This window comes from Epinephelus lanceolatus, chromosome 18 (assembly GCF_041903045.1).
Source record: "Epinephelus lanceolatus isolate andai-2023 chromosome 18, ASM4190304v1, whole genome shotgun sequence".
NCBI lineage: Eukaryota > Metazoa > Chordata > Actinopteri > Perciformes > Serranidae > Epinephelus > Epinephelus lanceolatus.
Window position 1 is genome coordinate 15,536,919 of NC_135751.1, and position 22,084 is coordinate 15,559,002.

The window sequence follows — 22,084 nt, forward strand, 5'->3', positions numbered from 1 at the left end:
AATGAGTGAAATTTATGTTTGTAATTTGGTGAACTGACCCTTTAAGTGGGGAGCAAATATTTGCAACTAAAGTTTTGGGACTGTGGGAAATTTGAGGACCCATTATGCAGATGGTTCTTCCCTAATCTGTTTCAGTACTGCCCCCTTCTGTTCCGACTACGCAGTTGCAAGACAATATGTAATGTTTGTCCATCATCTTTTGCCTGCTAATGTGGCTCTTGAAGTCACTGTTCACACAAAAAGTGCACCTGAGAAATCTGTTCAAACTCACAATCAGTCGCAACCAAAATCAGCACATCTCCAATCTACCTGAATTTATCAGTCATCAGCGGTGTTGCATTCAAATGCAAGGACGGGTTTGAGAGACGATCATTTATAGGAAAGCTTCTTGAATGAACAGGGTAACTCATAGAAAAATATCTTGTACAATCTGTCAATACAAACATAAATACAGGTGTAATCTATTCCAGTGGTTACACCATAATTATCTTCTAAAAAAAACCTAAAAAAATAAAATAAAATAATAACAATAATAAAGTTCTTGAACAAAAAGGCTTTGGTGAAACAACATAAACCAACTCAGCAACTTAAAGGTGCTCATCATAGTGTCGTCAGTAGTTTACAGCAAAACAGAATTTAATACTAACACTCAGCAATAACAAAGCAGCACTACATTTAAGGAAAGACACAAAGTTGCATCAAATATTTCAAGAACATTGTACTTTTATGTTAGACTGTCACAGAGTAATCCTTCAATAATGTTTTGCTTACCAGATATTTGACTGTGAAAAGTGTTTTATACCATCAGAGTCGTGTTCTACCAGTTACTGATGTTCACAAGGTACAAAGTTGTTACCTCAAACCTGACCACAGTTTGTCATGATGCTGGTGAACTCCTGAAGAAAAGTGTAGGAGGGATCGAGTTAGTGCAGCTGACGGTAGGAAAAGCTGAAGTTTGTCTTCATCCGTAGCTTCAGTGCTTCATGAAGAAAGGATGAGCCAGGGCTTTGGCGGCTGAGATGCGACAGCTCGGTCTGAATGCCAAACATTTCTGCAGGTAAGAAGGGGTCACACCTTACAAACGACTGGGACAGAAGCACTGTTGTGATTCTTTTGTCTTAGATAAACCTACTCAGCAGCCAAAACCAACCAAAATACCTATTTATTATGCCGTGAAACACAGATAAGAATGCAACTCTTTAGATTTGTGAAGCTGTATCTCGCAAATGTTTGCTATATTTAGCCCCACCAGCAGCATGGCTCTAGAGATAGCAAAGCTGGTCCATCCACACTTTGGTGCAGACTGAAATATCTCAGCAACTGTTGGATTGCTGTGAAATGTTGAACAGACACTGATGCTTCCCAGAGGATGATTCTTACTGACTTTGAGAATTCAGGAAATATCTTCAGAGCAGTGATAAGGGTCCTTCTGAACCATTTGGGTTTTTCAGATTATCACTGTTTAATAATTATCTTTTACAGAGATGGATAGTTACCTAAGACTAAGAATTTTCATAGTCGAATCTGATTTGACAGATTTTTCTTTTAGCCGACCAATCGTCGAATCATGTTGTTTTCCCCCTCATTGATTAATGAGCTCATTTGCGTCAGTTTCCGCTCCAGAGAAAAGAGCTAAAACACCCAAATAAACAAATTTAATTCTTCAGTTGGCATAATAAGATAATAATAATAAAAGTAAAAGGGTTATCATTTTTTCTTTATCTTTATTCCTTTCACTTCATCAAGGTATGATGCTCTGAGCGCAGACGCCCTGCAGCCTCATGCATGTCTTTAACAGGAGTCGTTTCTGACTCGTCAGAACTTGCCATTTCATTCACAAATAAACATCCAAAAACATCATCAAAAGGTTTAGAAACCGTTTTCCTTCTTTCTGACTTCAAGTTACTTCATTAATCAACTCAGGTTCATACAAGTTCATCCACACGGACCGTGCATCACCGCTCTAGCCAAATCAGAGTCCATCAAGAAAACAATCAGCGGTGAAATTTGTTTGAAGACACTTCAGGTAAACAAATAATCCTTCAAAAAATTTTGATTTGAGAGCACATACCTCCTCCACCGTAAATCATCACCACATGATTCCCGAGCGCGGAACCGCTGCTGCTCACCGCTCCCTCAGTGGATGGGTCAAATGCAGAGAACAAATTTCACACACTCAGGTGTGTGACAATCAGTGGGACTTTAGCTTTAACTTTAAATCACCGTAGGCCTCGATGCTGTTCTGATGGTCCTTCAGCGCAGTCACTCACCTCAGCTTATTTGGATCGAGCAACTGGGTGATTTATTCATGCGTAGTAATGATTATGCCTACTGATTAAACGCACGCGTCATTTTCAGTTTTTTATTAACAGAAATTAGGCTGATGTTTGTATCAAAATAGGCTATATATCATGAATTACTAGAAAACAAAGACATTCTATGTCAAATCAAGATGTTCAGCAGCAGTGAGCACCCCCATATAGTCAGAATGGTACGGTCTTGTTTCATAATCACATTTTGCGACGATTCGACGGCAAGACTGGCCGTTGAATCAGACTTCTCTGAATCGAATCACTGAATCATCGACTATTCGGGGTCATCCCTACCTGTTACTTTCGCTCAAAGTCAGTCTGTCTCTGCCCGTGTATAACTCCAGGTGTGAAAGGTGAGGCATGACAGCATGTCATTAAAATAGAAACACAGATCTGCTCACAGATAGCAGGTCGTTCTCATCTGGGCCCAGGTTGTGCAGCAGCTTGGTGCACGAGCCTTGTGGCCCCCAGCCGACTGAGTATAAGATCGGGCTGTCATCAGGCCAGTCGTCCTTGCTGGGCAAACCGATCACCCTGCAAAACAAACAGTAAGGCAAAGAACTGAGCAACAGGCTGCGGATAAAAAGTACGTCTGCCATTTTATAGCAATAATGTCATTTTAAGTCTTATTTATTTATTCACAGGGAAATGCAAACGTCTTGCAGATTGTCGTTTAACTGCCTCACATTCATACGATAGGGTGATAATTCAGTTGCCATGGTTGTTCTTTTGAGTTCAGCTTTAAGGCAAAAGGCTTTAAGCACTGGTGCAGTAGGATCCCCCCCAATTTGGAGCAAACAGGCAGATCAGCACAATGCCAATATATTTATATAGGGAGAGAAAAAAACTACTCACTCAAAGATTTTTTGCAGCTGCTGTATCTCTGTGTATCCCTCAAACAGTGGTCTGTGTGTGACAAGGCACAACAAAGATCATATGGCTTCCTTATTTCTATTTGTGACAAATGTAGAGAATGTTTTACCTCTTAAATTAGACTCTGTAGTGCCACATATCTCTTGCAGCCAGACACTCCAGCCAGACTCCTTACCTCAAGAGGAAAAGCTCAGCCAAGATGCAGCCAGCGCTCCACATGTCCACTGAGGACATGTACACAGAGTGTAGCAGCACCTCGGGGGCTCTGTACCACAGCGTCACCACCTGAACAGAGAGAGGGAGGTATGAGGACAGGAGGTAGGAAATAAAGACACAGAGCCAGGGGTGGGAGAAGTGACAAAAGAACAGTTTTCACCTCAGGCACAGGAACAGACAGAACACAGTGCTATATATGGGAGAGAAACACACTCTAAAATGGATTACTGCAGCCCCAGTTAACAGTGCTCAGTCCTATCTTTATGTGCTGCCTCACTTACATCTGGAGTGAGAGCGATGTTGAAGGTGTAGATGCGTGCCAATCCAAAGTCTGTGATCTTAACTTCTCCATGGCTGCTGACCAGGATGTTTTGTGGTTTCAGGTCACGGTGCAGCACCATGTTTGTGTGCAAGAAGTCCAATCCTCGCAGCAGCTGCTGTATCACATCCTGTACAGACAGACAGACAGACAGACAGACAGACAGACAGACAGCAGCGTGGCAGAGGTTAACAGATGTGTGGAAATCCAGGGACCATTTTTAGACTGAACACGTCTCTGTGTATAAAAATTCATTGCTAACTGTCATTTGTTTACTACAACTTTCATGCGACTCTTGTTAGCTTTTGAAGTCAGGACATATAAGACCACAGCAAGGTTACCAGATGTTAAAGTTATTTTTCCTCTTACCTGTAATGCTGTTTATCAGTCTAGACTATTTTTGTGTGAGTTGCCAAGTGTTGGAGATATCGGCTGTAGAGACGTCTGCTTTCTTTTAAATATAATGGAACTAGATGGCACTCGGCTTGTGGTGCTCAAAGCGCCAAAACATTCATTTGAAAAACTCAACAGCAATGTCTCTTTCCAGAAATCATGACCTGGTTACTCAAGACAACCCACAGACCTTGTTATGAGCAGTTTCATGTAGGAACTATTTTCTTTCTACTGAACTATACTCACCAACCGTAACACCTCGCAGAGGGAAGCGTGCATCTACTCATAAAGGAGAGGCTGCTGCTCCTGACAGCACAAGACGTAAATATTAACGGCGTCCTCCACGGCTGAGCTGTAATGCTAGCTAGCTAGGTGCTTGGTGAGCTAGTAGTAGATGCACGCTTTCTTCTGTGCAGTGATACGGTTAGTCTGTGTAATTTGGTCATGATTCCTGGAAAGAGACATTGCTGGTGAGCTTTTCAAATGTATTTTTTGGCTCTTTGAGCACCACAAGCCGAGTGCCATCTAGTTCCATTATACTGAAGAGAAGGCAGACATCTCTAAGGCCGATATCTCCAACACTCTGCAACTCACACTAAAACATCCTGCACTGATGAATGGCACTACAGGTAAGAGAGAAAATATGTATTTTTGACTTTGGGGTGAACTGTCCCTTTAAGGATCCGCTTGTCACCAGTTATCATTTAATAAATCACATGAACTGATCCAAGATCAAAGCTGCTACAAGGTGTAACAATATAAGTCAGGAAGCCTGGATGTTTTCTGAAATAATACAAAAAAATCGCAAAAAAGAAGTAGATGGATATACAGACCATCATTTGCCTGGTAAAATGTTAGTTGTCAATCACTTTTCTTCAACATTATACTGTTAAAACACAAATTTCCAGCTTTGCAAGTCAATAAGGACCATCTGAACACACCATTAGCTTTGCTCCCTGAGGCAAGGCTGTGAACTTTCTGTTAAACTATGGTAGAGCCTTTGTAGACCATTTTATTTTGAGAAGAGACACGCGTTCAGTTCGCAGTAGGGCTGCCACGATTAGTCGACTAATCGATGACTAATCGACTATTAAAATAATCGGTGACTATTTTAGTAGTCGACTAATTGGTCATTTTTCATTTTTCATAGAAAAGTACTATAAAAGTACCCCAAAATACTCTTACTGCAGCTTCTTATGTTCAGATATTGGCAGCTTTACACACTCTCCCGTGACAGTGAACTAAAACCCTTTGGCGTGAGTACGAAACAAGACATTAGATGACGTAATTTTGGGGTTTGGGAGAGACAGACCGACATTTTTCAACATTTTAACACATTTTTCAATGAAATGATTAGTCGACTAATCGAAGAAATAATCGACAGATTAGTCGACAATGAAAATAATCGTTAGTGACAGCCCTAGTTCACAGTACATTGGACACACCTTCAGCCCCACGCTGTGGCTCAGTGTATGAGGGTGTTGAGCAGAATTTGATAAGAGTAAGTGATTTGTAAGGCCTCTTAAACCATGTCTGTTAAGAGAAATCATTTAAGTGTGATGGGAGGGTGTAAAATCTGTAACTTAGCCACAAAAACAAAAATAATTGAACAGTGTGGTAGCGAAAAGGCCAAGAAATGTCTGAGAGTTGGGATAAAGTTAGAAGTAAAACACGTTTACTAAAATTGAATAATCCTGAATGGTCTCACTCTGGGGTGAAGCCTAAGAGCAGATAGACTTGGCAAACATTGTGATGGTGAGAGCAAAGTGATCTGGCAAACATTGTGATGGTGAAAGCAAAGTGGCCTGGCAAACACTGGGATGGTGAAACAAGTTCTGGGAAATGGCAGGAAATCACAATCACACACACACACACACACACACACACACACACACACACACACAGAAAGTTAGGTATGATGTTTGTCTGAGGAGGAGTATAACGCCAGGGCCACACTGCCCGCGGAAGCGCTGCCAACAGACTCGAAATGCCAAGAAGCGAAGCCAGTTTCCTTTTGGCGCCCGTGTTAACTGATAGTGTCATCCACGCCGCCCTGCAGCGATCGTTTCGGCGTCTGGTCTATTTTCTGTGCAAGCCACGAGTGAATGTGTCAAGTCGGGCAGGAAGTCAAACAAAGGAACAGCAGCAGCATCCGGTCAATTTTCAGAATAAAACAAATTTCAAAATAAAACATCCCGTTTGACAAATGCAATGTATATATGTGTGTGTTTATATACATATACTCATTACTAAGAAGTGGACATACATGTACAGTTGTTAGGAAAAAATGGCGTATAATTTTATGAGGTTATTTACTTACCGATGATGGAAAAACAGCCCCAAATGTGACAGAGACAACAGCTGGGAGTAGAAGCGCTTGTCGACCAGCGTGGAGAAATGCGCTTCTGATGTGAACAGAAATGCTCCGGCTCGCGCAAGAATTTCAGTGCGCTGCGCTTCACAGCACTTCGTTGGCAGTGTGGCCCTGGTGTAAGGATGTTTGGTGAACTGCTCTACAGTGCTGTCTCGTTATTGTAAGCTGTGTCTTCAATAAAATACCTGCAGAAGGCTGTGAACCGATTCAAGTCATACAAGTCTTTTTTCTTTCCTGGCTGGCTTACTACTTATATTGAAAAAGACTCGTATGACTTGGATCGGTTCACAGCCTTCTGCGGGTTTTATTGAAGACACAGCTTACAACAATGAGACAGCACTGTAGAGCAGTTTAAAAAACATTCTTATACTCATCCTCAGACAAACATTATACCTAACTTTCCATGTGTGTGTATGTGTGTGTTTGTGTTGTCCTGCCATTTCCCAGAACTTGTTTCACCATCTCAGTGTTTGCCAGGTCACTTTCACTACCACAACAGGCAAGAACATGAGGTGGGGAAATTGCAATCCCGTTTTTCTAGGGGTGCATACATTTAACAAAAAGGTATGCAAGTGTTTGTTTCACTGTTTTTTTAATGCAGCTACACAATGACAAGTCTGGTGATGAGTTCAGACCTTAATACAGTCACGGCTCAGTCCAGAAGCAGGGACCTTGGAGAGGTAGGTGGACAGGTCCTGGTCAATGTATTCCAGCACCAGAGTGAGGTCCAAGCTCCTGCCCACTGGCACAGCAGATGCATCCAACAGCCTGGACGTTAAAATCAGCATGGGATTTTAAAAAAAAAAAAAAAAAAAAAACATAACAAGAAAATATGTACAGCTGTGATTTTGTGACCAATGGCTTTTATCAAATATGGAGCACTCTATATAGCAAAAACCAAACATAAAAGGCCAATTTTTCTATAATTAAAATAATGACTGACCTACCATTTAATTCTTGTCTATCCTCTTTCTTTTGGTGTCAAAAACATAGGGCTGGGTGATATGGATAAAATCAAATATCACAATATTTTGGACCAAATACCTTGATATTGATATTGCTACAATATTCTAGGGCTGACCACTGGTGCTTTCACAAAATGTTCACAATGAGATTTTTAATAAATAACCATCAGTAATATAGACATAATGACTAAGTGAAAAGCTAGAACAGTCTGGTAAATTCAGACAACACTTACGACATAACGATACCTGAAATCTCAGGCAATATCTTGTCTTATATCATGATATTGATATAATATCGATATATTGCCCAACTCGACAAATAACAGAGACAAAAATAAAATATAAGAAATGTGTTTTTGGTTTCCTTATTTCTCTTGACAGGGACACAAAAATCATGACAGTTGAAGAATCACCCTCAAATCAACTCTTCTTTAAAACAGTTTTAACAAAAACTGAACATTGTACCTTTCATGACTGATTTACTGCAGGACTGTTGTATCACTGCATTAGTTTTAGTAGGGATGCACAATAATAACGGCATGTCATCAGTATCAGCCAATATAGGCTTTAAAATGAACAATCAGAATTGGCCAACATGCTTTGAAAAGCATTCTATTTCATGTCTCAATCTGCTGGTGGGCCATCACAATGAGAGCGTGCCTGTATACTATGACGTTAATTCCACTACAGAAGAGACTCAATGATCGCTAAACTAGGTAGGGAAAAAAGTGAATATATCAATATCGGTGTCGGTTATTGGTCAAATGATTTGTTATACTCCTACTGGCCACTTATTAGGTACACCTCATTTACCCAAATAGCTAATCAGCCAATCGCATGGCAGCAAGTCACTGCATTTAGGCATGTAGACATGGTCAAGACGACCTGCTGAAGTTCAAACCGAGCATCAGAATGGGGAAGAAAGGTGATTTAAGTGACTTTGAACGTAGCATGGTTATTGGTGCCAGGCGGGCTTTGTCTGAGTATTTCAGAAACTCCTGATATACTGGGATTTTCATGCACAACCATCTCTAGGGTTTACAGAGGATGGTCTGACAAAGAGAAAATATCCAGTGAGCAGTTCTTGGGGTGAAAATGCCTTGTTGACGCCAGAGGTCAGAGGAGAATGGCCAGACTGGTTCAAGATGATAGAAAGGCAAGAGTAACTCAAATAACCACTCGTTACAACCAAGGTCTGCAGAAGACCATCTCTGGACGAACAACACGTCAACCCTTGAAGCAGATGGGCTACAGCAGCAGAAGACCACACCAGGTGCCACTCCTGTCAGCTGAGAACAAAAAACTCATAGGGGCTCACCAAAACTGGACAATAGAAGATTGGAAAAACGTTGCTTTGTATCAACAGCTCAGGCTGGTGCTGGTGGTGTAATGGTGTGGGGGATATTTTCTTGGCACACTTTGGGCTCCTTAGTACCAACTGAGCATGGTTTAAACACCACAGCCTACCTGAGTATTGTTGCTGACCGTGTCCATCCCTTTATGACTACAGTGTACCCATCTTCTGAGGACTACTTCCAGCAGGATAACGCACCATGTCACAAAGCTCAAATCATCTCAAACTGGTTTCTTGAACATGACAATGAGTTCACTGTACTCCAACGGCCTCCACAGTCACCAGATCTCAATGCAATGGAGAACCTTTGAGGTGTGGTGGAACAAGAAATTCACATCATGGCTGTGCAGCCGACAAATCTGCGGCAACTGCGTGATGCTATCATGTCAATATGGACCAAAATCTCGGAGGAATGTTTCCAGCACCTCGTTGAATCTACGCCACAAAGAATTAAGGCAGTTCTGAAGGTAAAAGAGGGTCCAACCCAGTACTGGCAGGGTGTACCTAATAACGTGGCCATTGAGTGTATCGGCATATTGGGTATCGTGCATCTTTAAATGTTACTCAGGTGTACCTAATAAAGTGAGTGTATAAGGCCTGAGCTCACTTGACTATGTTGGGATGGTTGAAGTACTTCATTTTACGCAGCAGCGCCACCTCGCGGATGATGAAGGCAGGGATCCCGGTCTCTGACGTGTCCTCAAGCATGTTGAATTTCTTCACCGCCAGGAGGCGCTGTGTCCCCCCCGCCTCTCTGGCTTTATACACCTTACCGTAGGAGCCCTCTCCCACCTCTGCCAGCAGCTCATAGCACAAAGGTTTAGCGTAGACGTCCATGGTCCTCCAAATTCAGGATATTTTAACCTGAACTTTGTAGATAAAAGTCTGTTTAAGGAAGACAACAGTTAAATATGGTACTTTTTTTCTTTCAACAGTTAGTTCAACTCACAGAGTAAGCTAGCTAACGAAGCTCTGAGTCAATAGGTGTGTGCAGGTTAGCTTAGAAGGTAATTATCACCTGTCACACACCAAACCACCTGTAATAACATTATTTTTGACGCAGTTAATAAGCGGTCATTTTGCTCTTGTTGGAGCAGCTATGGTGTTTTTACTTTACCTCAGACTGAATAGCAGACCGTCTCCCCCATGCCGCCTCCTGCAGGAAAATGTAGCCTTACTGTATGGTCACAAAATCACACCCCTTTTATTTGCCAACTAATCAGAAAGCTCAACATCTACAATGCAGTGAGCCCACTGGTTGTGCACGTGCTCCCTGCTGCTGTCAGTCACTGTCAACAGATGCTGCGTTCATGTGCAGACACTTTGTCGGGTTTAGTGCACAAACAACGCATATAAACAAATAAACTTCTATGTCGGCAGATAAAACGACTTTGCTTTGTAGTCAATGGGCCACTTACAGTCAGTTTTTTGTTTATGTCTTAGTAATAAATAGCAAAGTGACTGTTTAATAATACTGAGACAGGATTTTTTTATTTAATTTCATGCCAACAACATGCTTAACCACACCCAAAATGCAGAGATGTGACATGGAGTGGTGCTATAAAAGTAAAAAAAATAAACCTGTCGACCAAATTTAATAAATATATACGTAAAACTTAAAAAAAGAAGAGTGATGAAAGAAGAAATGACCCAAACATTTTGCAAGTTAAAACAAGGAAATGACCTGGAAAAATTGCTTAAAAATTATAATAATTCAGTATTACAATTTAAATATTTAATTATAAGAATTATGAATATATATTTTCCTAGCTATTTTCTTTTTCCCTATCTTTTTATAATACTCAAAATTTACTCACTGCCTTTTTGCCATGTTTTTGAAAAAAAAAAAAAAAATTCACCAATTTGCTCAGGGTTCAAAGGTTTAAAAAATTGCGAAAGCAGCACAAGAAAATTGATGTCACTCCAGGTTTCAAACCCCAGTCCCTTTTTACCAGCCCAGTGTGGCTACATATTTTGAATAAAGACCTGTGTCAATTAGACACCTGGTCTGGTTGCCAAGCAGTTCACTTTTTTTATAGAAGTTCTTCAGATGTATAAAAGCAGGTTGTTGGCTACCTTAAATTATGTGGCCGTTCCTCGATTACCCTGTAAGTTATTCATACTCCTTTGGTCCGTAAGGGTCCTCAGATCAAAGGAATGAAAAGGGTTTTTCATAAAAATTAATCCAAGTTGTGAGTATTGTTTTAACAGGGTGAAGTTGGAGGGTTGTGTCCGTATCAAATGAATGATTCATAATTGATACATAATCCATCCATTTTCGTAACCACTTATCCTCTTGAGGGTCGCAGGGGGGCTGGAGCCTATCCCAGCTGACATTGGGCAAGAGGCAAAGTACACCCTGGACAGGTCTGACACAGAGACAGACAACCATTCACACTCACATTCACACCTACAGCCAATTTAGAGTCACCAATTAACCTGCATGTCTTTGGACTGTGGGAGGAAGCCGGAGTACCCAGAGAAAACCCACACTGACAGGTGAAGAACATGGAAACTCCATACAGAAGGGTTCCCTCCTGGGATCGAACCAGGAACCCTCTTGCTGTGAGGCGACAGTGCTAACCACTGCAATTTTTAAACAAGTCATATTCATACTGGTTTAAATAAACTATTTGATCATATTTCCCAATCTTTGCTGAGCAACAGTTCTGTGTAAAAGGAATTAAAGGCCTGTCCCAAATATAAGCCTGTTGATTTCAGTGAATAAAGCAAATAATAGCCCGGGCTATTAATTGAAGTTTTAAGGTACATGAAACATGAAAGACCAAACTGCAACCAATTCATTGTTTGTACCCTTTAATATTAAAATGGAGTGACATTTGTAAATATGTTACAATCTGAAAACCAAACACAACTCAGGCAAGGAGTTAATAGTAAAAATGTACGCAGCAAACTGCATATTTGGGTTTTAAAAGGTATTTGCATCGACAACTGAGGTCATGTTAGCTTTGGTAAGTGACTTCTGAAACAAAACCGAGGTATTCAATGTGAACTAAAGTAAGTACGCATGTTTTAAAGCATAGGCACTGCTTAATGGAGCTAGTTTGTGGCCAAAAGGCACCTTCCTGTTTGTATTTGTATGATGAAATGTGGTTCTCTGCTCTTGTGTGCTGTGAACCCCCTTACAAAGGGATTTTAGTGAGTGAGACATTCCCTTTACTACTCATCTATCACAGTGTATAACAATCAAGTGCTGAGGAGAAACTAGTTACATAGGTTTGTAAAGAAATTACAAAATAAATGTCTTGTAATCAGTCACTGTTACTGAGAAAAAACATGTAATTAAATTACATTTACTAATCAAAATGTTGATGATTACAAAAAGGCTACATCTGAATATTACCTTTTTAGAATAAAACGTTCACTCTGTTTTTCGCCATGCACAAATGCTGTCTTCTGTTATAGCCTATTTCTGGACTTTTGACAAGTGATCAAAAGTAATCCAGTGTAATAAGTTACATGACTTTGATGATGTAATTATAATAATTACATTACTTATTACATTTTTCACAGGTTAACTGGTAATCTGTAGCTTACTACACTTCCAAAGTAACCTTCCCACCACTGACGGTCGCTCAGCTGAATGTTTTCAAGCCGTTACTCTCCTTTCAATTTGTCATTCATTAATTTAGTCTTCTTTGCCAAGGCGATGGCATCCAGGTGGAGGTTGCGGTTGAGAATGACCGAACCACAGGTGAGAGCTCCAGCGAGAGCACCAGCGAAGCCACACATGAACACATCCTGACCTGCAATACAAAATACATGAAATGCACCAAATTAAGATGACACTATGAAATCATGTCAGGGATTATTGGCGATTCGGACTGACAGACCAACCTGTCAGGTAGAGGTTCTTCAGTGGAGTCTGAGGTCTCACTGTTGCATTGAGTTTCGGGCTGAATCGGGCGATGCCATGATCCGCTCCGTAGATTTCACCTTTGGGGGCTCCGATATAGTGCGTGTTTGTGATCGGGGTGCCAGCATCAACATACTCAATCTACACATAAAAAGGCATGTGATATGTGATGTAAATATTTTTGCTAAAGCAGGAAAGCAGGCCTGGTTTAAGACTTCAGTATCACCATCTACATTTAATCAGCAATTTAAATATGAACTGATTCAAAAGGTAATTAATTTAAAGCAATTGTATACAGGTAGCTTGGATTTGAAAGTGGTCGGCATTGTCTCAAGTCTTAGCTCTTCTGGCAATTTGTTGCACATTTGAGCAGCACAGCTTCAAACAAGTAAATTTAAGGCAGTGGGGGCAGCATACATAACAGCAGTTCTCCCTGGTTCGGACTTTGGAAACTGTCATTACATAAAGACGATGGCAGGCAGATTCAGAAACGTTACCTTGTCTCTGGTTATCTTAGGGAAGACGTCCATAACCACCTCCAGGATAGTGTCAATGAATGTCTGTTTCAGCTCTTTGTAGTCAGGCCCTCTGTTTGTCACTTTGCCGTCCTTCCACTCCTCAAACCACTTGTAGTTGGCAAAACTGACCAGACTCACGGTGGACTTCCCTAATGTGAAGAAAATATGAGAATATTTTAAGTAAACCAGACCTACCAGCACTATAAAAACTGACATGCTGCATCACATGACAGTTTTTGTACCTGGTGATCTTTCCTCCCAGGTTGGATCTTTAGCAGATGGAGACGCAACAAACAGGAGAGGTATGTTTCTGGCAGAGTCTTCTCTTTTTCCATTCAAATACTTCTCCACCCTGTAGAAGAAAAGAGGTAATTTTGGTGAATTAACACAGATGTAATATAGCTGATACATTTGTACATTTCTAATTAGAGATATCTCCTATTGAAATACTGCACCAAAACGTCCTCCCTACGGTCACTGTTACTTCAGTGTGTTTTTACAGTGAGTAAAATCAGTCCATGTGTATCTTTGTTTCTCTCAGACACATTGTATTATATTAGGGTGACTTTAGGTCCAAATAAAGTTTAGAATTATATCTTTCCTCATTCAAGCATGAGGCATTTTGAGATTTGCAGGTTTAGTTTAAGTGGCCAAAACTTCAATAACTAAAAAAAAAAGACCTTGCAAACTAAATAGAAGCTTTTTAGGAGTCAGGTCTGAGTTTGAGAATAACTCAACTGTGAATTGTTACAAGTAGGGATGTCAGTCTTCGTTAATTTTGCTTTTGCTAGCCTGACACCCACTAACTGGTAGCTAACCCATTCATTTTTAAGACATTGACTCTGAGCTTTAGCACCGTATTTGAAAGAAGCATCCATTAAAAGGTGGTGAAATTTTTATGTTTTTTGATGTAGTCTTGCCTTTTCTTTTATTATCTGTTAGCTTTGCTGACAGAGAGCCAGCTACTCATGTTAGCATGCAGAAATGAATCGTCCACTGCCGACCCTCTGGTCTCTACTGATTAGCTAACATTAGCTTTTGCTAGCATTAGCTGTTTGGCCAATCTGCACTGTGCACCACTTGAGTCAGGTGGGAGCTAGCTAGTGACGCCATTCATTCACTGCAACGGAAATATGGTGACCACCTTCCTGTCTCCCCCCAGGTATCCCCGGTGATTAAGCGGCTTCATTTTGAGACACAAAACTCCCTTTAGCACAACTAGCCATGCTGACACTGCTAACGGTGCTAACAGAGCTAACAGTGATAACATGGTTGAAATTGCTAAAGGGGGTTTGTGGCTCAAAATTGGGCCACTTACTCACTTGGGCACCCTCGGGGGAGACCAGATGGAGGGCAAGTTCCCTTAGCAATGCTGTTGGGTCAAGACAGTGTCACTAGTAGTAATCGCCAAATGACCAGTGCCTCTAGCTGACTCCACTCAACCCATCTGGTGCACAGCGCAGTAAACTTAAGAACAGCTAAATTAACCTATAGACCAACATGCATAACCGGTCAACCAATTAACAGTTATCTGTTGACATCCATAGTGACAGGAAACAGACACAAGATGCAAACCAACATACAGTTCATCAAAATTGTTCTCGGCAAAGATCCAGTAGTTGTCTGCTTTCAGGCCCAGCTCCTCCTTGGTTCCATTCAGACCCACAAAAACACTCAGGCCACCTTCACCGTTCTTCATCATACCCAGCTGCTCCTGGATAGCTACATGATACGAGTGTCACATCATAAAGGACAACCTTAACACCAGTTCACAGGTTAAGCTAACATGAAAACTTCACTAATAAGCAGACGAAGGGTTAAGCAAATTACTTACAAATAAAAACATAATTAAAAAAAATGGAAATAATCATTAGTTGCAGCACTTCTCTCGTACCTGGCATGGCCTGGAGCTCTTTGGGCAGCAGCTTCTGGTAGGTGTTGAAGATACCAGCATTAGAGATGACCATAGGGGCACGAATATGGACCTCCTCTTGGCCTTTCATGACGCTCACACCTGAAACCATGAAAACAAACAACAGACATGAAGCAGCTCCCACTGAGAGATTAACGGTTTGTTTCTGTATAGACACATGGAGGAGATTACACCCACCATAAGCTTCCTTGGCATCATTGAAGAGAATGCGGTTGACTGGGGCTCGGACTAGAACAGCACCACCAGCCTTCTCAATGATGGGGATCATGTGGTAGGCGATTTCAGTGGCTCCACCTTTCGGATACCATGCACCGTTGAGGTAGTGCGTGACCAGCAAGCTGTGCATGGAAAAACTGGAATCTTTCGGCATGTTACCTGCACATCGGAGAACGAAATGAAAAAGATGAAGACAGCACTTTGGAAATACACTGATTAGAATGACAGAACCGTAGCTCCGCCTACCGTAGGTGCCAAAGATATAGGTGAAAACAGCCCTGAGGTCCTTGTTCTCCGTCAGTTCGTTAACCACTTCTGTCAGGCTGCGAGGTGCCATTTCAAAGAAAAAGGACAGGCGTTTGGCCAGGCCGGTGTAGACCAGGAACTTGGCCAATGGGACGGGACAGGTCTTCAGCAGAGCGAGGAGCCAAATGCCCCGACCAACTTTCTAAAGACAGAACACACAAGACACACAGATGATGGCTAGTGTAATAATAATGATAATAATAATAATAATAATAATAATAATAATGATAAAAGCTGTAACTGTAGCTTAATGAGCATAGCAGCTTAACATTACTTGTTTTCAAGGATACTTCAGTGACATTTAGAATATTTAGAATACCAGCAGCAGAGGACCTCTGGGCTCTTGTTGGCTGATAAGGAGTTAAAAAAGTCAGGGGCTGTATTCACAAAGCTTTATAGTCGTGGCGAAAGACAATTCTTAGAATTCTTATGTTTTCTCAGAATTTAGAGTTTAGACTAGGTCCTGGTAAATAAAAAAGTTATTTACAAAGCACCTTAGCCCTTAAGAGAGCACCTAAGGGGAAAAACTGTTTGAACATTTTGGGTGACTTTAATGAGTTTTAAGTTGTTAAGCGGAGGAGACGATAGCAGAAATACAAAGAGAATAACACTGACTGACATACAGATAACAAAACACTACAGATTAGATCATGCAGGGATAATGTTTGTGGCCGATCTTATTAGAAATGCGGTCACATCTCCCACCCAACGCAGCAACAAAATAATGCCAGAAATGAAATTATCACAACACCGTCTCAACCTTCCATCAGCAGAGTGATCACACTAACAACTACAGCGCTTTTACAGGCTCACATTGTGATGCAGTTTATGTTATTTCCACACCTTGCTGGCTCACACAGGTGCATAGCAGGGACAACTTATCACACCTTTTAAAAGAATGCATCATACCTAGCAACAGGTTCAACCACATGTGCTCTTAGTCAGAAAGTCGTTTTGTTTCTGTAGTGATCCCACCCATGCTTCCCAAAGAAAACACTGCTGGGTTGTTTATTCAGAGGGTTTTGGATGTACTCTGACTATGTTTCATGACATTTAAATTGTTGTTCTAACATTTGTAAGATTTGATTAGAACATCAGACATTGGCTGTGTGAGGATGCACCTAGTATAGAACAATACGCGTAGATTTAACCTATGAAATGGCAGATACTTATTAGACATAATGTCGTAGGCCCGTGAAAAAGTGAATGTTATTGTGTCATGGTGGCGGCACAGTGGTGCAGTGGTGTCGCCTGGTTTAAACTCGCCGACTGGCTGGGGTATGTTTTCCTCATGTCAGCGTGGCTTTTCTCTGGGTTCTCAGGCTTCCTCCCACAGTCCAAACACATGCAGATGTTAATTAGTGACTTTAAAATGCCCGTAAGTGTGATCGTGTGATTGTGAACGTGAATGGTTATCTGTCTCTATCTGTCAGCCCTGCGATAATCTTGCAACCTATCCAATGTCTACCCCTCCCCTGAACAGGGTTAGCAGTTACAGATAATAGATGGATGTTACCATAAATCCCACTACTCAATTTATTTACTCAACTTTTAATGAATCTTTCTTTTCTTTTTCTGTCTTTTTGTGTTTGTTCCTGTTTATTATAATGATGAATAATAGGTTGAACAAGAGCAGATGCACTAGATGGATCTCACAAAGATAAAAAAGATGGCATTCCTTTATCTGTGTGTCAAAGACAAATGTTGCAACTCTGCGTTTACTGTTATGTAATGTCAGCTAATAAGGGGCTTTGACAAATACTCTGACCTTTGATTTAACAACCTTTGAGTCCATGAAGAATATCAGTGATGACATCAACAGAAACCTGGATAATCAAGCCTTAATGTGTTAAAGTACAATTCATAAATGCACAGTTCACCGGGGGAAAAGGCATTTTGCACTTCAAATAAGTACAGGAAGGAACTAAGTGGCTTGATTATCACTGAAAAAAGACCTTGTATGCCAAGTTTTTGCGTTGAAGCTGCAGGTCATCAACATTTTGTCCTGATGCTTTAAACCACCTGATCACAGTCTGTAATGCAAGCAGAGCCTACCTTGACCAGCCTCATGTACTCATCGATGGCCTTCTCCTCTCCAGGGAAGCACTTCTTCAGCTCCTCAGGGAAGCGTGTCCTGCCGCTGTAGATGGGATACTGGCGGCGGTTTTCTGGGGGTCCCAGAACTACTTGGTCGAATGGATTTTCCAGAGGCTCCCACTGCAGCTGTCCATTAGTTATTTGGTCCAGCATGCAGCGGAATGGCTTGTGATCCAGCAGGTCACCGATGTAGTGGATTCCTGAGGAAGGAGAGCGGGAAACATGTGGACACAGCACGGTTTTATGTGACCAAACCTTAAATATTGAAAGTTATTTTAAAATCAGTCTATAAAAGATTCCCTCATCAAAACCTTCACAATATCTTCTTAACATTAGGTGTGAAATATTGAAGAAAGGAAACAAGAGTCATGTTTCTCACCAACATCAAACTCAAAGCCCTTCTCAGTGAACGTGTGGCAGCATCCTCCAGCTCGATCGTGCTGCTCCAGAACCAGGACTTTCTTTCCAACTTTGGCCAGGAGCACCGCAAGGCCAAGGCCGCCGATCCCACTGCCGATGATGATGGCATCCAGGTTTTCAGGTACTTTACTGGCCACAAAACCTGAAGAAAAAGGCAAAGAAACATTCAAACAACAGCATGGCTGTGGCATAAATGGCATGATAACAATAAATCTGAGGATTCCAGGAGGAGAACAAATGTTTACTCTATAGTCAACTGACATAAAATGCAGAAATGCAAGTTTAACTGGACATTACTTTTAGTCGTAAGGCCACATTTAGGGTTGCAACGGTAGGAAATCTTTACAGTACACTAACTGTCTCAGAAAGTATCTCAGTTTCACGGTATTACAGTTTTATTACTATCAGTCAGAATGACCCTTAAAGGAATGAAAATGGAAGGGTTATTTTTGGTTGAACAAATGTTAATAGTTGTTACTATACTTGAACCTTGAAACCATTTTCTAAATGGAAGTATGTGTAAGAAGTCCCCCTTTTAAAAAGGGAGACTTTCATCCAGTTGCATTTTTTTCAATGTCGTAATAAGCAAATGTACACGGTATGATAACTGTCAATTTTCATATCATAGTATACCTTGACATCAGTATACTGTGCCACAACCCTAGCCCTACCCATTACTAATTTGATTTGCAATCATGAAAATTCACTGTTTTTCTCTGTCTTATGCCATTGAAAACCTACTGTCCATTAAAACCTTCCAGCAGTCCAAAACTCAAATATATTTATTTTACAATAATATATGGAACATTTTTTGCTTTGCTTAATTTTTGCTTGGAAGATAGCAATTTATTTTGAAGTACAACCTGTGAGGGAAGTATGTAATGTATCAAATACAAAGTCTAGGGTTGGGTAATAACAGATCATATGCAATCAGGATTACATAATCATCTTACAAAGAATGAGTAACTATAATCAGACCAGACTGCATTTGAATTAATTTAGTTACAATGTCAGGAATTACATGATTTTATTTTAGACTGTGTCTTTAAAATATGGCAATTTTATAATTATGAAACGTTTTGGGTTTTTTTCTACAAGAACCAACACTCTCATGAAATGTTGATCTGAAATTGCAGATGATAGGAGATAAAGGAAAGGTGTTGAGTCCAGACTCTTTGTATTTGTATTCGTGGAACTCAAATTTTTGTGGCTGCACCCATTATATTTTGGTATAAAATGCAATATTTACATTATTTGATTTTAAAGTAATCTAAACTATTTAAATATGACTACGTTTATTTTGTAGCCCAATTTATTATGCTGCTAATTCCAAAAAGTGCAATGTAGTTTGTAATGTAATTTGAGTGAGTAACTAACTACAATTTAAAGCAACTTGATCCAACTTTGTATGAAAGTTGAACTTGTTTAGTCAGGTTTACAGTTAAAAACACAGCAATGTCCCTGGTCTCCATAGCGCACGTTGCAACACATTACTGCACACTGCAATACTGTGCAAAGTGTAAACTCCCCCACAGCCATATTCTGACACTTTGCCTGCTGCATTGACTGACTACAAAGAGTGAACACGTTACTTTGACGCTTTTACGATTTAAAGTATCAATTTCACATGGAAAAATTAACGTTAGGTAAAGATAACTCAACATGTTATTACTTCCGACCTTGGTCACTCACCTTGCTTCAGCACTTTATTTTTCTCTTTCCTGTCGTGAACCATCTTCTTCAACGGCTCGCGAGTGTCCGTCTCAAAGGGGTTGGGCCCGGAGCCGCTGAAGACATATTTAAATATAAATACGACTAAAGCGACAGAAATTATCACGACACTGACCAACATCGTTCCAGAGATTTGCTAACACTCCGCTCAGTGTGAGTTTAGTTCCGCGTTGCACCCGTACAAATACCTCATTCATAATGGACAGAGATCTCCGACCAATTAGAGCTTTTCTTCCGGGATACACCAGCCAGCTTCAGCCAATCAGCATTCACCTCGGTGTTATAGCCACGCCTCTTTTTACAGCACAGAAATGAGGTTGAAACCACGGACTCACTGTTATATAATGTCTGCCTGATCTCTGGGTCCCTCATCAAGAATAAATATTAACATAAACAACAAAAACTATCACTAATATTATGTTTTTAAAAAATGCTCATAAACATTATCTTTTAATCAACTCTGAAAACATGCTTTAAAAACAATGCCTTCAGTTTAGTTTTACAAATCTCATCATATTTATTTATTTATTCATGCAGGTCATCCTGGGCCAGCCGGGGAGGGGAGTGAAGGATTAGACAGTGGGTCACTTTTTTCTTTCTAGAGTTTCGATAGCCAAATAATTTGTGAAACATATGGACACATGTAGATGCGATGCAGACATGATTTGTTGTTGATATCTTGCGAAGAAATTAAATAAAAATTTAATCACACACACACACACACAAAAAGTCTCATTAGTTTTATAAAAAGAAAAGAACATATAGAATACCAACTATATGGATGTTTTCAAAAGTCCTGCCTGTTGACTCTAATGCAAGATGGGGCCTGTTCCCCTGACAGCATGTGGGTTATGTGTCTAGAGGCAAGGTCCCAAGATCACTGGTTGTGAGGATAAATGCATCGGTGGAATGACTAAGTTTCATGATGGTAACCTGTTATGCTGAGGTGAACTGGAGCAGCTCAATGCATGATGAAGCAGAGGAGGTAAACATAGAGGGCTCTGGTGTCGATGGGCTCTGACAAAGGCTCCCAGGGAATGCCCAGCTGCACAGCCAAGGAAGAGTCCAAGAAATGTGCAACAGCTCCAGTGTCAGTGGGATGGCTCTATTAATCACAGCTGAGCAAGTAACAGGGGATGAGAGGGTGTTTTACAGTGGACAGTAAGGCTGACCAATGCCCTTTGGTTGACTGACTCCTTTTGTTAGACACTTTGAAGCAAAATGGCCTCCTTGGCCACAGTACAAACAACAGAAGAATATCTTTGGTTCTATACTGTATGTATTTGTTTACAATTTACAGAAACATTTGATTATAGACATTGTGCATAGTTGGTCATAGTTGTTGCTTTTAATCTTTTTCATTCATTCATCTTCTAACCGCTTCATCCTCTTGAGGGTCATGGGGGGGCTGGAACCTATCCCAGCTGACATCGGGCGAGAGGCAGGGTACACCCTGGACAGGTCGCCAGACTATCACAGGGCTGACACATAGAGACAAACAACCATTCACGCTCACATTCACACCTATGGCCAATTTAGAGTTATCAATTAACCTAGTCCCCAATCTGCATGTCTTTGGACTGTGGGAGGGAGCCGGAGTGCCCGGAGAGAACCCGGCACGGGGAGAACATGCAAACTCCGCACAGAAGGGCTCCCACACCCAGGATCGAACCGGCAACCCTCTTGCTGTGAGGCGAGAGTGCTAACCACCACACCACCGTGCCATATATTTAGTTGCATCTACTTTTTTTACCATCTTTGTTTGGCTTTGTTGTCTTTGTTTCTGGTGTTTTTAGCTGTATGCCTATTTCTATCTGTAATATTACTGGAATTATGTAGTAGTAGTAAAGTGGAGTCAAATTCCATGTATGTGTAGTGACTTAGCTGATAATCTTCATGTTATCAGCTAAGTGTATCATAGCATGTATACATGCTCAAAAAGACTGTTAGTTGAACCAAAAGCACAAGGTATCACTTGTCCGATGCCATTAGAAGAGAATTTTGCTGCAGTTTGCATGAGTAACTATTCCTGACCTTGGTCACAAGCTTTTCCAGAGCTTTCCTCAGCAGAAATACCATCCACTGTTAGATCCAGCTTCAGTCTCCCATTTCCACTAATTTTAATGGTTGAACAGAGAGAGGTGACATGTTTCTGTATGACATAGAGTCCAGTCTCTGAC

General features: G+C 40.9%; 2 protein-coding genes across 2 annotated transcripts; both read right to left on the bottom strand.

Annotated features, from left to right (window-relative positions):
• Positions 1 to 365: 365 nt before the first annotated feature.
• cdk21 (cyclin-dependent kinase 21) lies at positions 366 to 10,027 on the bottom strand. Its single transcript, XM_033645741.2, has 8 exons — positions 9,924 to 10,027; positions 9,414 to 9,691; positions 7,123 to 7,255; positions 3,683 to 3,850; positions 3,361 to 3,470; positions 3,168 to 3,218; positions 2,714 to 2,846; positions 366 to 1,051 (listed from the first exon to the last, which is right to left on the bottom strand). The coding sequence occupies exons 2-8, from the start codon at positions 9,641 to 9,643 to the stop codon at positions 974 to 976; spliced, it is 903 nt and encodes a 300-aa protein (XP_033501632.1). The 5' UTR covers positions 9,644 to 9,691; positions 9,924 to 10,027; the 3' UTR covers positions 366 to 973.
• A 1,579-nt stretch (positions 10,028 to 11,606) lies between these two features.
• On the bottom strand, positions 11,607 to 20,076 carry retsat.2 (retinol saturase, tandem duplicate 2). The gene is made up of 11 exons (XM_033645918.2): positions 19,866 to 20,076; positions 18,133 to 18,315; positions 17,712 to 17,953; positions 15,597 to 15,798; positions 15,312 to 15,509; positions 15,096 to 15,215; positions 14,785 to 14,923; positions 13,444 to 13,553; positions 13,181 to 13,350; positions 12,665 to 12,824; positions 11,607 to 12,573 (listed from the first exon to the last, which is right to left on the bottom strand). Exons 1-11 carry the CDS (start codon positions 20,023 to 20,025, stop codon positions 12,425 to 12,427), a joined length of 1,833 nt encoding a protein of 610 aa, XP_033501809.1. The 5' UTR covers positions 20,026 to 20,076; the 3' UTR covers positions 11,607 to 12,424.
• Positions 20,077 to 22,084: the final 2,008 nt, after the last annotated feature.

Coding starts and splice junctions, on each gene's coding strand:
- cdk21 (XM_033645741.2), bottom strand. CDS start 9,643: ATGGACGTCTACGCTAAACCTTTGTGCTATGAGCTGCTGGCAGAGGTG. Junction 3,471..3,682: donor ACATCGCTCTCACTCCAGAT/GTAAGTGAGGCA, acceptor CTCTCTGTTCAG/GTGGTGACGCTGTGGTACAG. Junction 2,847..3,167: donor CAGCTGCAAAAAATCTTTGA/GTGAGTAGTTTT, acceptor TTTGTTTTGCAG/GGTGATCGGTTTGCCCAGCA.
- retsat.2 (XM_033645918.2), bottom strand. CDS start 20,025: ATGTTGGTCAGTGTCGTGATAATTTCTGTCGCTTTAGTCGTATTTATA. Junction 17,954..18,132: donor GGGCTTTGAGTTTGATGTTG/GTGAGAAACATG, acceptor CTCCTTCCTCAG/GAATCCACTACATCGGTGAC. Junction 13,554..14,784: donor GAGAACAATTTTGATGAACT/GTATGTTGGTTT, acceptor TTTCTTCTACAG/GGTGGAGAAGTATTTGAATG.